At 40.8% G+C, this 14,851-nt stretch overlaps 2 protein-coding genes across 6 annotated transcripts in view; both read left to right on the top strand.

Annotated features, from left to right (window-relative positions):
• Window positions 1-4,084: 4,084 nt before the first annotated feature.
• Window positions 4,085-9,346, top strand: LOC127006479 (uncharacterized). 2 transcript variants are annotated; one of them, XM_050876420.1, is made up of 5 exons: window positions 4,085-4,361; window positions 5,094-5,198; window positions 5,443-5,555; window positions 5,742-5,897; window positions 7,015-9,346. In XM_050876420.1, the coding sequence occupies exons 1-5, from the start codon at window positions 4,319-4,321 to the stop codon at window positions 7,453-7,455; spliced, it is 858 nt and encodes a 285-aa protein (XP_050732377.1). In that variant the 5' UTR covers window positions 4,085-4,318; the 3' UTR covers window positions 7,456-9,346. The 2 variants fall into 2 exon arrangements, with proteins under 2 accessions (XP_050732377.1, XP_050732376.1); XM_050876419.1 differs by having other exon boundaries at window positions 5,694-5,897.
• A 1,542-nt stretch (window positions 9,347-10,888) lies between these two features.
• Window positions 10,889-14,851, top strand: part of LOC127006258 (zwei Ig domain protein zig-8-like) — a 43,248-nt gene continuing 39,285 nt past the window's right edge. Inside the window, exon 1 of one of the 4 annotated variants that reach the window (XM_050875896.1) lies at window positions 10,889-11,586. In XM_050875896.1, the coding sequence (XP_050731853.1) occupies window positions 11,496-11,586 (91 nt within the window). In that variant the 5' untranslated portion in view covers window positions 10,889-11,495. The remainder of the gene's footprint in view (window positions 11,587-14,851) is intronic. The other 3 variants (XM_050875895.1, XM_050875898.1, XM_050875899.1) reach the window with 3 other exon arrangements.

Here is a 14,851-nt window from a genome sequence, read left to right as displayed (position 1 = left end):
TACATAAATATGTGCTTACTGAACACCTTAAGAGTGTTGGAAATGTTATATTATTAAAATGGGAGTGAAATCAACCGATTCGCCTCTGCTCTGTAGAGTACCTCAAAACTTCTTGAATAAATGGCTATAGGTTCTCAGAGGATGTATGTATGAACATATTGGAAAGTATATATGTTTCTTGACAGAGAGAGAGAGAGAGAGAGAGAGAATCAACGCCTGAAGATGAATAAGAAGAAAACGAATGCAGACCACTATTTTATAATCAGAGGACGTGACAGTAGAGAGGGAAAGAGGATAGTAGAGTTCACGATTAAAAGTTAGTCCGAGGGGGAACTAAAGAAAATTATCAATGTTGACTTGCACAAATGATCAGGAAATGGTAAAGTTATTGTTTTGTTCAGAATATGTTTTCTGTGACAACACTATAGAGTCTCACCTGGTCTACTCACCTGTTAAAGAAATTAATCTCTTCAGTAAGTACAATGAGACTGTATGGAAAAACATTAATCATAGCTCACATCAGCTATTTCTAAAAGAAAAGAAGGAGAAAAGGAAAACTCCCAGAAGCATTGTCAAATGAGAAGGCGCCGAAATGTTTAGTAAGGCAGAGAAGAAATATGTTGGTTTCACTTAGAAAATACAATAGATCTAATATAGCGTTCTGTATACATTATAACTCACGTTGAAATGATCTTTACAGCAGTACAAATTAATAAGACTTGGACACTGGGAGCGGCCGTCGAATAGCCAGCCACCAATTTTTCCGTACTGCAGGATTCACCAACACAGACAGAAATATCTTCCCTGGAGTACTTTTGTCCGTACTCTTGCACATTGGCACGAAGCACCAACGACTGCGGGTTACGCCTCCAGGCATTGCTTGCCACTAGAAACATACACCACAACACAAAGGGTCGCATTATAAAACATTCCGCCGCCCAAGAACACAAATTTGCCAAGCCTTTCTTTGGAGTTGTGGGCATTTCCAGGAGTATAGTTTTATAGCCCTGGTGGTAGTGTGACCCTTCCTCTGTACCGTGAACCTAAAGGAACACTCATTAGAACCAGATTGACCCCCTCTTTGACCTTTAGAAATAGCTGATGTGAGAAGGGAAAGTGTCTTTTAATACCAACCGAAATCTCAGAGAAACACAAAGTTGGCGGCCTCCCGACGTGCCTGGTGACGTCACGACCAATCAGCACCCGCTTCCAAGTCACGTGATTTTTCCTCAACTTTAATCCATATTTTATACCACATATACTATTTTACATGAAGAAAAAATATTACCAAAGCTGAATTTAGGGCCTATTTTATCCATACAGACAGAATTTTATATAAATATGCATGTTGACCGGAAACATGTCCATTGTGGGCGCTCCTGTTAACCCTTTCCATCCGTGACGCAGACGTCGGCGTCACAGCTAAGGAAAGGGTCAAGAGGAAATAAAAGCGGATTAATCCTCTTCTAAACCTCTCAATCCTCCTCTGAATTCCTGTTAATCCTCTTCCATTTCCCCTGAAGAGGTTTAGATCACTTTCGTTTCTCACATCAGTTATTTCTAAAGGTCAAAGAGGGGTCAGTCGGGTTCTAATGAGCGTTTCTTTAGGTTCATGGTACAGAAGAAGAGGATTAAGAGGAAATGGAAGAGGATTAAGAGGTTTAGAAGAGGACTAAGGCCACTGTGCCGACTCTGGGCCACGACAACCCAGCGACTTTTCCATTTGACAAGTTGGCTCCCACGCTCCAAGAAGGGGGGGGGGGGGTTATTGGGGTCTTGGTGTCTTGTCGACTGTCTGGGATATTCGGCCAACTAGTTTCCAGACTCCCGTTACGACGTCGGCGCAGCATTCGGCAACAGTCTCAAGACCTCTTTCAAGACACGCCCGACCCTTTCACATCAACACCCAAGACCTCGTGTACCCTATAGAGTCGTGGGTAGTCGTGGTCCAGAGTCGGCATAGTGTGAACGGGGCTAATCCTTTCCTTACTTCGCTTGGCGTTACCAGATACGGCTTCTCGTAACCTGATCTCGCCTGGCCTTCCGACTGATTGATGGGTAAGCCCTGAGCGTCACCCGAGCCACTCAAACCCGCTGTCCACGCGCCTCCACCACCCCTCCGATATTTAACCTGTGTGTGTGTGTGTGTGTGTGTAGTGACCATGGAGGTAGGATGGGAGGAGAGGCCCTGCCCAGTATTGGCAAAAACCCACTCGTCAAACTGCGGTGTGTGGTATTTCCATGGAGGTTGGATGGGTATTACTCACATATTATTTTATTTTATCTTTTATTCAAGACACAAATAGATACAGATAAGTACAGATATTTGTCATGTTTAGTTATCATCTTTATCTTATGAGTAAACCAACAGATCACATTCACGGTTTCATTGAAAAAAATAATAATTGTCGTCTGCACATTCATATGATATGATTGATATGGGTTAAGTACCAATTTGAAATAGTCGTTCTGAGGCTATTATAAGCCGCACTGACGGACGTTTTCTTCAAGATGGTCCCGCAGTTTAGGGTTAATTAAACAATTATTTTTCCTCGGTATTTAATACTAGCAGTGTTTCCGTCACTATCACCAACACCAGGAACGACAATAGTACTAACGTAAATCTCATTCATGCATTGCCTAACTTTGTAATAACTACCGATGAAGTCCTACATGCTTCCCAATCACTGAAAACAAGTAAAAGCCCAGGACCAGACAAAGTATATCCCATGCTACTTAGCGCCAGCCCAAGTGGGTTTGGAGCGAGGAACGACGCTGCTACGTAGTACCTAAAACCGGTCCTCACTAACGAATTACGACAGACAAAGCCTCCAAGAAGATTTTCATAAAATTTCAGCTTGGTCTGAGATGGGAGATGCTCTTTAATATAGGTAAGTGTCAGGTTCATCAAGTTGAAACAAGAAATAAGAGGTTCGATTACGAAATGTGAGGAGTTAAACTCAAAAGCGTTCATTGCGTTAAGGACCTAGGTGCCAGAATCGCGTCAAACCTCAAATTCTCACAGCAATGGATTGACGCAGCAAATAAAGTGAATATAATGCTTAACTTTATTAAAAGAAACTTTTATTAAAAAATAAAGAGGTGATACTCCCGCTTTACAATAGTTTAGTCAGACACCACTTGGAATATGCGGTTCAGTTTTAGTCTCCCCACCAAGCAAAATTTTAAAGTGTTCAATGTCGGGCAACAAACATGATTTCTTCCTTGCGCAAGAAACCTTACGACGAAAGGTTCTCAATTCTTAAACGTCGCCCCCGAGGAAATCTGATTGAATGCTTTCCAACAGCTACTTAATGGCTTTACGAATGTGGACAAATAAATAAAAAAATGATAGGCTATTCGATAACACTTTGTGAACGAGAAATAATGGCACAAAACTTAAATGTAAACAAGTAAATTCAGACTGCACCAAATTTTTCCTCATCGACGTTGTAGTGCGATGATTAAATAAACTCCCACCTTCAGTGGTCCAGTGCAACACGATTAACTCCTATAAAAACAAGCTCTACCGACACTTCCTTCAACTTAATATTTACCAAAGTAGAAGTTCAAAATTTTGGTGTCATTTGATTAATATAATTTCACATAGATTTAAGGATAGACCACCTATATAGTCTGGGACATAGGTTTGAATATCGATGTAAATGTGTGTGTGTGTGTGTGTGTTGGCCCTCGAGCCCCCTACCCCTATCTGGCTATTATGTGTCGTGCATATGGGGTTTCCGAGTCACGCTCGAATGTGCTCAGATCCGGGATGTGATTGGCTATTGGAAATTTTCTCCCTTTTCATTTATAATGGATATTTAAGTAATTGAAATATATTCAATGTGACTCCAAAATATGTTACATTACAGAAGTTTACAATTTGCTTCCCCTCCCTACTCTTCCTCAGACAGTAAATTTAAACTACTTCCTTCTTTTCCCCTGACCTCTCTGCCGGTCGCTTACACTTCCTCCCTCCCTTCACGAAATATGACTCTGACCGGTGACTAAACGTGGCCAGCGAGTGCCTGGACATAAGGAGAGGATAGGCTGAGGCAGCAGTATTTTGAAGGCAGCGGTGGTGATCGTGGGTTGCCGATCGAGGGCTCTGTGAATCACCTTTTCATCCTAAACAGTAACTTCATAGAAAAAAATAATCTATAAATCTTAATGAAGCTTATCGGAACATGCTCTGAGTACTTGGAGCATCAGTTTTGTTTTCCCGTCACAATGTTCTTGTGTGATTGGCTGAAGCGTGGATTTAATTGAAAGTTCGCTGTATTTCTCTTGCGCCACACGCCGGCGCCCACGAGGGATGGAGGGGCGCCCGAAGAGGGTCGGCAAGACGTCACTCAAAGGTGTGTGTGTGTGTGTGTGTGTGTGTGTGGCTTCAGGGGTCTACATACCTCAGTAGTTGTTTGCATGTTTTTGCTGGAATGAATGAGATTAAGAAAATTATTATAAAACCAGAAACAGAAGTCAATATGTGCAAGTGTGTGTATAAGACATTGAGACATTTACAGCGACGCTTTTTTGGTATGACGGTTATCGCTCCAGCGTGTTCCAGGCACTCGGGTCCCGGCTGAACTGCAGTTGGGGACAATGAACTGATAACCCGCATCACTTTTCACAGCTACTTCACGGAGTAGTCAGAGTGTGATCGATCTCTTCCTAGTTATGGAATACATGTCATAAACTCTAAGGCATTGAACATGGAGATGGACATTGTGGCAATTTTCAGTTTTGTGTATATGAACCACCGTCTTCACCACTTCGGCATCATCGATCGTTTCTCAGCAATCTTTTTAGTTTCCTGGTGCTACTTACACATGTATCCTTAGTTGTATAATCACACTCTGTACTGTCTGGGGGTAGGGACGGCATGCTCCTCCCTTCTCCTTTGTTGTTTACTTGCAACAATAAACTATCAATCAATCAATCAACAATTCCCAAAATCAAAAATCTTCAAAGTACGGGTGAGCAATTGGAATATAAAAGGTTAAGAGCACGACTAAAATGCAGGGAAATATTTATGTTTTATAGATAAGCAACACCAGGGTACAGATAAGTAGATAAATCTCTTCCTGCAGGGACAAGCGGTCCGGCCAAGAGAAGCGGATGTAGAGGACACGACCCGATGTCTCCCTTGCTGCCGTGTAGTGCGGTAACCCACTCCGGCGAGGCAGCGGGGATAGGTAAGGAACGGTGATCATTCGTGAGTGTGTGTGAGTTTAGCTGAGATAGTGGGTAACAACACTTATCGACTGATGGTATTCGAAAGGAGAAATGTCGCTACGCATTAGTTTTGATCATGATTTTGAGATCTTCACTCATTGTTCAAAGATGAATTAAATGGCAAATTAGAAGAAATTAAAATAGCTATTTACTGCACAACTAGAGTATGTTCATAATTTTCATAAGTGAAGTTCCTGTCAACAGTTACCTCTAAAAACGCCCTGCGGGAGAGGACCCGTGTGGAGAGTCTGCGCAGAGCCTATATGGAGCTGCAAGGCGCCATCCCTTCTGTGCCGCCCAACACTAAGCTTTCCAAAGTAGGTGAGGCGGCCCAGCAAAAAATGTTGGGATGTGGCAGTACTTCATGTGTCAGTGTGATAACTTGATTTATTCATAAGATTAACAAGCATTTATAGAAACTAAGGCAAGTAACCTTGACATATTCGTCTTCCCAGCTGGATGTCCTCGTGTTGGCGACCACCTACATCTCCCACCTGTCACAGTTGTTGCAGGAAGATGACTTGCGCGCCATTCACGACTCCAATAACAACAACACCACCACAGCTGCCAAACACACAGGTTTCGAGCAGCCCATCCATCACTCGAAGGTGGAACCCACTGCAAGGGGCCCGCAGAAAGGACTCCTGCATCCTGTCAAGGTGAGGCAGATTAGAGGGAGGTAAAATGCTGCTCGAAACACCCGCCAGGCAGCGAAAATGTCTGTCGATGGATCGTGATTTACAAGTTTGCCTTTTCCTTTATAATGAAAATTTTGAAGATAGGCAGCATCATGCCGCTCGTTATGTTGTGACCGCAACGGGGCCTCTGTGCTCAAAGTTCTGACCACAGCAAATAACGTAGGCTTCTTGTTCCTCGCGATCACATGTAATAATAATAATAATAATAATAATAATTTACCATATGAAACACTTCGTTTTTCATTACAATCATGATTTATCTGTGGATGAATTATTTACCGCTTGATTTTACATAATAAATGTTATAACCAATAAGGTAGGCTATAGTCGGTTCCACGAGGGCTGGCGGGCCTATTCCTTCAAGGATGGACTCGCGGACTTGGTATCATTCCTTGGGTAGTGGCTACGGCAAGTTGGACCAAGTAAACAACAGCCAGAGACCGTCACCCAAGCAATGATGCCAGTCCGTGAGTCTATCCTTGAAGGATCAGGCCCGCCAGCTCTCGTCGAACCGACTTTTAATATATAGTAAGAATTCTAGATAGTCCTAACAGTATTCAAAATATAATTAAAAATACTAAGAACTGTACGTAAACTTAAAGCTTGGCAGCTTAGCTGCGCTACCTGAACATAATGTTCTCAGAGACAACGGAAAATCAATTAAATTTTCGAGGATTTTTTTCTTATTTGCTTTTTTAGCATTTTTCTTATACTGATTCCTTTACATCAATGCTTTTCCAGCCTGGCGCCCCCTTGGCTCCCGGGTGAGTTCCTATCGCCCCCCCCACCTCACCCTACCCCCACACACACATGCGAACACACACCCCTTTCTCGGTGTCTGCTATGCTGCAAATTGAAAACAAGATTAAACAAAAACATGTATATTTTACATGTATTTTAGCTTACCTTTAGTATTTGTAACAAATTTTGTAAAACAAGTTATTATTTCTAATGCCACCCCGCCGCCCCTTAATCGTCCCTTTTTCCCTCACCGCCCACCGATCTTTCTATCGCCCCCTGGTGGACGGTACCGCCCACTTTGGGAACTACTGCTCTACATGCTCACACAACTTTCCAGAAGTGGCCGATGCGTGCGCGCCTGTACCCTGGTGTGGTCTCAAGCGAGACAGCCTTACTGATGGGGGAGCAGCCTCCCGCCGTGCGGCATTTGCGCTCCAAGCTGAGTACCCTGTCGGCCAATACTACTCCATACACGCTTGCTGCTCAGCTAAGGGCCCCCACGCTTCAGCACGCCCCCACTTTCGACAATAACTCAGCTGCCTCAGCAGGAATGCCTTCAGAAGACGGTTCAACATCTCTATTTAGTGACTCAACGACCGTCGTGAGTGGCGGGCTGTCCGGAGGCCACACCTGTCTTCCGCCACCCTACCATGCCAACTACCTGGGCTCGTGGGAGGCGGAGGGGCCGTGGGTCCATGATGCGGTGGCCAGCGATCTCTCTGCCTGTCATCAGCCCTGGGCCACCTACACCGGCTGCTGGTCGTCCTGGCAGGACTGAGGTGCTTCAAATTGTTCAGGAACCACGCACCAACAACAAAACAAAACAACAACAAAAAATCCTTTTCCGTGTGACAGGCAGTTCGAGAAGGTACCATCATTATGAATGGCTGCTGAACTATAAAGACAATAAACAAAAACAATGCATGCAACTCTTATGCCACTATCCGCAATTAGGGAACTTATGTAGCCTATAAAGTAGCAATTGTCAGAGGTTGAAATAAAATGTTATTGTGGCCTATTTACCTCGGGGCAATGTAAAATCTTGTTCTGATCCTGCTAAGATGGATGAGATGTGTTGTTTATCTGGTCGTCTCAAACCCAAGGCGTAAGTTACATCCGCTGAAGTAATATGGATGGCGTGATGGTAGTGCAGGCCTATCAGACTCCCGTGCCCTCATTTTCTGTCGACTCGATCTGTCTCAGAACACCAGAGACTAGTTCAGCATGCTCTCTAAAGACAAATCGTTCTATGGTGAAGAAGAAAAAGAATAAAACAGTCTTCTAATCTCATGGTGGCGACCCAAAGAAGTGTCTTGAAAAATCCTCTAACCTTTAATTTCTAACATTCGCTGCTTTTGTTCTAATTTTCATTCTGTGGAACACCATCTTTCCTACTCTAAACTCCATCTTCTCCTTTAACCAAACCACAGATTTATGAGGCTATTGACAGTAATATTTATTCTTTCTTAGTTTATCCTTAAATTCATGTTCAAAGCTGGATGGTGCGTCTGAGTAAGCTAAAGGCATTACTTGCTCCTGTGCCCACGAAATATATTCCTGATTTTTTTTCTACCATCTGGCCAAGACTTGTCATTCTATTACTAAGTATGTCTGTTGTTTATCTTTCACCTATTTTTATCTACTAATTTTTCTTTCACTATTTGAATAATTCCAATCTAAAGTAATATACATTTTGACTCAGCTGCCTTCTCTGAAATTTTTACCTGAGAAGAATTCCATGTTCATCACCAGCTCGGCTTTCATCCTCTGTCACAGATCAGCCTGATGAACAAGCCTACAGCTTAGCTCTCCTTAACCCGAAAACTTAGTACTTTGAGTCTCATTGAGCTGCTTAGTGGGCGACAGCTAAGCGACCCTTATGAGCGCTATTTTCAATTTTGTCCCACTGAAGCCCTGAGTGATGTGCTACCCCGATATTTTGTGTGTTTGCAACACTTACTGTTAAGGGGTATACGCCATCCTCACTATGAGCCTATAAGTAGTCTATCATTAGAGATCATGCCGAGAGCATCTACTTTCTCGTGGAATGATTATAATTGTTTCTATGTCAGATACATCGTGTGCCCGGCGCATGACAGAGGTCACTGCGATGTCGGCACACATTGCACACACTTTCTCAGCTCATGCTAAAACGCACTGGTTCAGTCACACTTATTCACATGCCACCAAAGATAGAGGCATTTCACAAGAGATATCTAAGCCTTTCGTCTAAGAAGTCACAATATTTCTGCCGGAAATCGTGCCAAATTTATTAACGCCTTTCCGAAAATTCGTCCATGTATTAAGATAAAATGTAAAAATCTTGGTAACTCCAATTCTACTTATGGAGTTTGGTCACCCGGCCCCTCAAAAAAGCTTCGTCTTTTCCATCTCTTTACTTTTTATATCATTATTGATATTACATTTGTTATTTTAAGCTGAAACTCTTTGCTTAAACTATCTCAGAAAATTCACCTCTAATTCAACACAGAATTCAATTAAAATACCTCCAATCCATTCGGCATTCGGCATCCGACTATATACTGTTCTCATATCCTGTCCGCTCGAACTCCTTTGCCAATGCTTTTCAACATCTGTCTTTCCTTCCGCCTGGAAACATTTCACTGACGTTCGAGCCAACATTTTGATATTTTGTAGAAATGCTGATCACCAACGCATCAAGAGTCTTGTGACCTCTGATATATATATATATATATATCTATATATATATATATATATATATATATATATATATATATATATATATATATATATATATATATATATATATATATATATATATATATTACAGGAGTTATCTGCGATTATTTGTTCCACTTTTGTATGTCTCTTTTAATTGTTATCTCTGGTGACCAAACACTCTCCACCACTCCCCAATATTTCTCCCCCACAAATCATGTAACCAACTCTTCTCAGTAATAATTTGCCTGACCTACATACGCATTTTCTTCATCTACTGGTTGATATAGTTCTAACAAAGACAACCATGCTTGTGTGACACGGATGGCTGACGTCGATTCAAATATTGCCATGTTATTTACATATGGGTAAGTTATTCCCCTCCTGCCCTAATGCTGCCTTTTGTTTGCTCATTGTGATTGTTTAAAAAATCTTAGAAGCTCTACATTGAAGGCTGAACATGTTTCTACATTAAGAGTAAGGTAGAGCATGGTTAACGTATAATGAACATGAAACAGAGGAAGTGTAAGGGATCGAGGCGGGTGTGGAATATTTATTTTCAGCGGAGTAAGGACAAGGAAATGCTCGTGTTTTTCTATAAAACCTGTGCATACAATTCATACTGCATATACTGCAGTAGTTGAATAATTAAAAACACGTGATATATGGAAGGAATAAGACAGACAAACTGATTTACGCCCACGATTTGTGCGCCAGAAATTCAATATTTTGGCTGTACGTAACATGGCTGTCTCCGCCCACCGGGTAAGCGCCGCCCTCTTATTTCACTACATAGTGAAGAGCGACCCGCTGAAGACCTAGAACAAAATGACTCTTCACTTTAAGAAAACAAAATCTTCGCGTGAAGAGAAGCCAAACGAATTTAGAATTTCACCCTTTGAGCAGACTTGTTTTTCCACCTGTGCTTGTCTGGGCTGAGACCGAAGCCAACAATGGGATTCATCTAGTGGACACTGATAGCACACACACACACGCACAAAAAAAATAATAAATAAATAAATAAATAAAATAAAATAAATAAAAAATACATGAAAACCTATCAAGTGTTTCCGAGACCTAATCCGAACTTGAAGAAAAGGCCCCTGCGCTTTAGCTTTAGGTAATAGAATCTTCCACGCGTGAGGAAAGGTCAAACATTTTTCTTATACCACTGTATCAGTTGATGGTTTATAGTATTACAGTACCTTTCAATAAATACAACGTATTTCGCCTCTTCTTTTTATCCTTATTCTTCAGGATATCCACGTGCTCATAAATGTTTGAGCACGATTACCTTCACACACCTGTTGAATTTAGATTCTATGAAGGATTAGTGAGTCACGACCCTCAGCATACCACTCAACATTATTAATTCGGCATCATAATGTTTCCCTCTTTTAGAGGACTGTTATGTCTCCGTTGTGTTATATATTATCTGCTGTATCATTTAGTCATCGTTCCTGCCTTTGCCTTGAGAAGTAAACATTACCAAGTATTCTGTGTTACCGTACATTGTCTATTGATCTGGAGCGCATGCGCGGGCGTTAAAATAGCTTGGCGGCGCAGGGGGTGCGAGGGAGGGCGGCGGGGAGGAGGAGGGGCAGCTGCCGCTCGCTGCTTTGGCTGCTTTTCGTGGCCAGTGTTTCTGGCACCTCGGGTGGGTGAGGACCGTCCAGCGTTATGTGTCTGCATCTCAGCCAGTGGTCGTATGACACGGCACCTGTGAAAGCAGAAGAGCAAAATGATGTGCGGATGGCAGTGGTGTGCGCTTTTCTGAGCTCTTACGAGTGACTGAATGCCGCTAAATTTTATAGTGAAAAGGTGTACCAAATGGCTGATTAGAACAGTTGTCATTAAGCCATACATAAGAGTGAACTAGAAATTTCATTTTCCTTAGAAAATTCGGAAGTGCTGATAAAAGGATCAGATGAATATGTAATGCTGTAATTAAAGGGTGTCGAGCGTCTGATTACGACTTTAAGAAGCACTCGGGGGACTCACTACGGAAGGGAACCAGGTGGCTCACCAACACCGTTGCCTTTGTAAGGCAGTGTGTGTCCGGGGCCGTGATCGTCAATCATCACTGGAAGCTTTTAAGCAAAAGCTCAGGTGACCAAAATGCAAAGCGTAAGGTGGTCACATGTCAGGCTGAGAGCAGGGCTCGTCCTCCTCATCACGTTTTCTGTTTGTGTGTCGCGCTTTTGTGAAGGTAAGTGAGGAATGAACATTACAAGTTGACTTATGCCGCGTGTGTGTGTGTGTGTGTGTGTGTGTGTGTGTGTGTGTGTGTGTGTGTATATATATATATATATATATATATATATATATATATGTATATATATATATATATATATATATATATATATATATATATATATATATATATATATATATATATATATATATATATATATATATATATATATATATATATATATATATATATATATATATATATATATATATATATATATATATATATATATATATATATATATATATATATATATATATATATATATATATATATATATATATATATATATATATATATATATATATATATATATACATTCGGGGTAATTTGGGACGCCTGAATTAATTATGTAAGTGATTAATTAGAGGATTCCAAATCCTTAAAACCTTTACTTTAGGACATGTAGAGGGTAGGGTTCAAAATTCCCTAATTTTTTTTAAAAAGTAAAACTTCAAAATTTAAATGTCCTTCCACATTCTGCCCTTTAAAGGTCGACCTTTAAACCCACCCTCTGCATGAAGGAAACACTTTAGTTCTTCTACACGATTTGTTGTACAGATGCAGACCAGAAACTTAGAGGCCAGAATCCTTGTCCTATGAGGTAAGTTTGCAGACAAGTTTTACGGATCTGAGCTGAACGAATTTTGTGAAAAATGCTTCAGAACAGACACGGGGTAATTTGGGACGGGATGACGTAAAAGCGCTTTTCTTAGATTTTTTAGTATATTTAGCCCCTTGACGTTGTGTTATATAGAGGAAGTGGTACAAAGTTCTCACAGACTGAAAGCTGAGTCTAGGGAGGAAATTTACCACCCTACTCAAGCAACATTTCCCTCACTTGTTGAGCAATTTACTAGACCAACTGGGAGATGTGACAGATCTTGTAAAAAGTGCATTTAAAGAATCTGGGAATTTTCCAATAGATACAGACAAGATCATAAGAAAAATATCCAACGAAGAACCATCGGTCCTACAGACAAGAGAACATGTTTCTGACCTGGTGTTGGAGGGACTTAAAACAATTAGAGAAACACCTCCAGTCCCCAGTGCAAAGAAAAGGTGATTGCTTGAGAAAAACTCAGTTACACAAGTCAGTGCAAGGCTTTGTAGCCTTCAAGTATCCAGAGAACAGAGACAAATATGAAACCAGTTGCGATGACATCGTGCTTGAATTTGAGAAACCAATGATTAATAAAGGTGTTCTCTCATTCAAAGACTGTTTTGGCAGATTGCTGATGCGTTGATTTGGTTTTGGTATGTACTTTTTTCTAAAGTTGTGATATATATTAATTTTGTCTGTGAAGGTCATTTTTGATATGTTTTTTTTTCCATTATACTGCTAGCCGTCGCAATATACCCCAAAGTAAGGGGTAATTCGGGACGGGCATTAAAAAATTTGAGAAAAATAGGAAAGATTCCTTTTATTTTGATAAGCTTTGGCAGCTTAGCTAACCCTATATTCTGCAATCCAAACCATTAAAATGTTTATTTTCACATAATTTTTTCGTTCATAATCCCAAAATTACCAAAAATTGTCCCAAATTACGCCGTTTTACGGTATATATATATATATATATATATATATATATATATATATATATATATATATATATATATATATATATATATATATATATATATATATATATATATATATATATATATATATATATATATATATATATATATATATATATATATATATATATATATATATATATATATATATATATATATATATATATATATATATACACTATGGACCGGAAACTTGCCCCAGCCCTTGTCATTAAGCCGCGAATTTTGGAAAATCAACCGCTTTGGTGCGGGTCGCCATAACTCCCTTATTTCTGGGGCTACAGAAATGTTTTTGGTATCAATCGACGGAAAAATGAAAGCGCTATATTTTTTAATAAGCGACCGGGCTCAAAAACCGACTCGAAAGTCGTAAAAAAATCGAATAAATTCGCAAAAAATGACGAAAAACTATTTATGAGTTCCTAACCTTGAAACCCACTCATTTTTTGAGAATTTCAAAACACGCATTTTACAAATACTTTAGCCCTACCAATGTGCTTTCCAGTATAATGCATAACATTTCCCTACTTTCAGTAGTTTCGTCGCTAGAGCTCGAAACGTAAACCGTTTTTTAGAGAGAGAGAGAGAGAGAGAGAGAGAGAGAGAGAGAGAGAGAGAGAGAGAGAGAATAGTTTACGCTACAAAATCATCCGTTTTCTCTCGACGACTTCCGCTGACGTCATCTGACATCACAATGCTGCGCGCGGTTGGACCGTCTCTCTTCTGTTGGCCGTGGCCCTTCCAAAGTTACAAACACGCTGATAATCTCTCAGTCATCGCCGAGTGCCCTAATACTACCCACTTGCTGTCCTAAAGAACATCTGTCAACCGGACTTTAGATTCTCTCAATGATCAAAGATGAGCTCGGTGGGCAGCATGAGTCGAACAAGATGGCACCACGACAAACACTTGCCTGCGCAATAACGGGCTGGAGCCTACCACCAGGTCCCACAAAGAAAACCTACTGGCGCCATAGGCGGAACTTAAAAAAAAATAATAATAATAACCTAACCTATATCACATTTTAGACCATGGGATGATCTTGTCAATGTCCTTTAGAATGGCTTTGCAGTCGTCCGTCGTGAAGGTTTTTCCACCCACGCGTCATTCGCCTCGGGTGGTCAGAGTGGCACCGTTGTTGGGTACGTGGGCATCTGCGTAGACTGGCGGTAAAGGGACCTTCACGGAGATGAATGTTGCAGCTGTGTGTGTGTGTGTGTGTGTGTGTGTGTGCATACATTTTTCTTACTTATTTATATATATGTTTTAGTATTGAGTTAAGCTCGTATGCCCAGTATTTCATCAATTTTACCATAAACAAGTAAATCCATAAATTTGTGTTTGGTTTTGAGAAATTGCTTAATATGAGTAGATGTATGCTTGTGTGTGTGTGTGTGTGTGTGTGTGTGTGTGTGTGTGTGTGTGTGTTTAGGGAATGGGTTACAGAGTTATGTACGTGAAACGCTCGATTTGTGTCTCGTCATAAACTACTAGACGACAAGTATTCTTCCTGAGGGTTCAGACGAGCCCGACTCCCGGAAATTCAGGCTGAGGCATCCCAACCTGCATTACAGAGGCTATAACACTGCCTACCTCTTCCAAGAAAAAGCTGTGCGCCTTTCCTTTCCTGAAGCTTTCC

Source organism: Eriocheir sinensis, chromosome 32 (genome assembly GCF_024679095.1).
Source record: "Eriocheir sinensis breed Jianghai 21 chromosome 32, ASM2467909v1, whole genome shotgun sequence".
NCBI lineage: Eukaryota > Metazoa > Arthropoda > Malacostraca > Decapoda > Varunidae > Eriocheir > Eriocheir sinensis.
Note: the sequence above shows the minus strand (reverse complement) of the source record. Positions and strands in the feature narration are given on the sequence as shown.

Excerpts from the sequence above, each read along its gene's own strand:
- LOC127006479 (XM_050876419.1), top strand. The coding sequence starts at position 4,319 with ATGGAGGGGCGCCCGAAGAGGGTCGGCAAGACGTCACTCAAAG. Across the intron at positions 5,199-5,442 it reads CGGCGAGGCAGCGGGGATAG|TTACCTCTAAAAACGCCCTG; the intron begins GTAAGGAACGGT and ends TCCTGTCAACAG. Across the intron at positions 5,556-5,693 it reads CCAACACTAAGCTTTCCAAA|CTGGATGTCCTCGTGTTGGC; the intron begins GTAGGTGAGGCG and ends TCGTCTTCCCAG.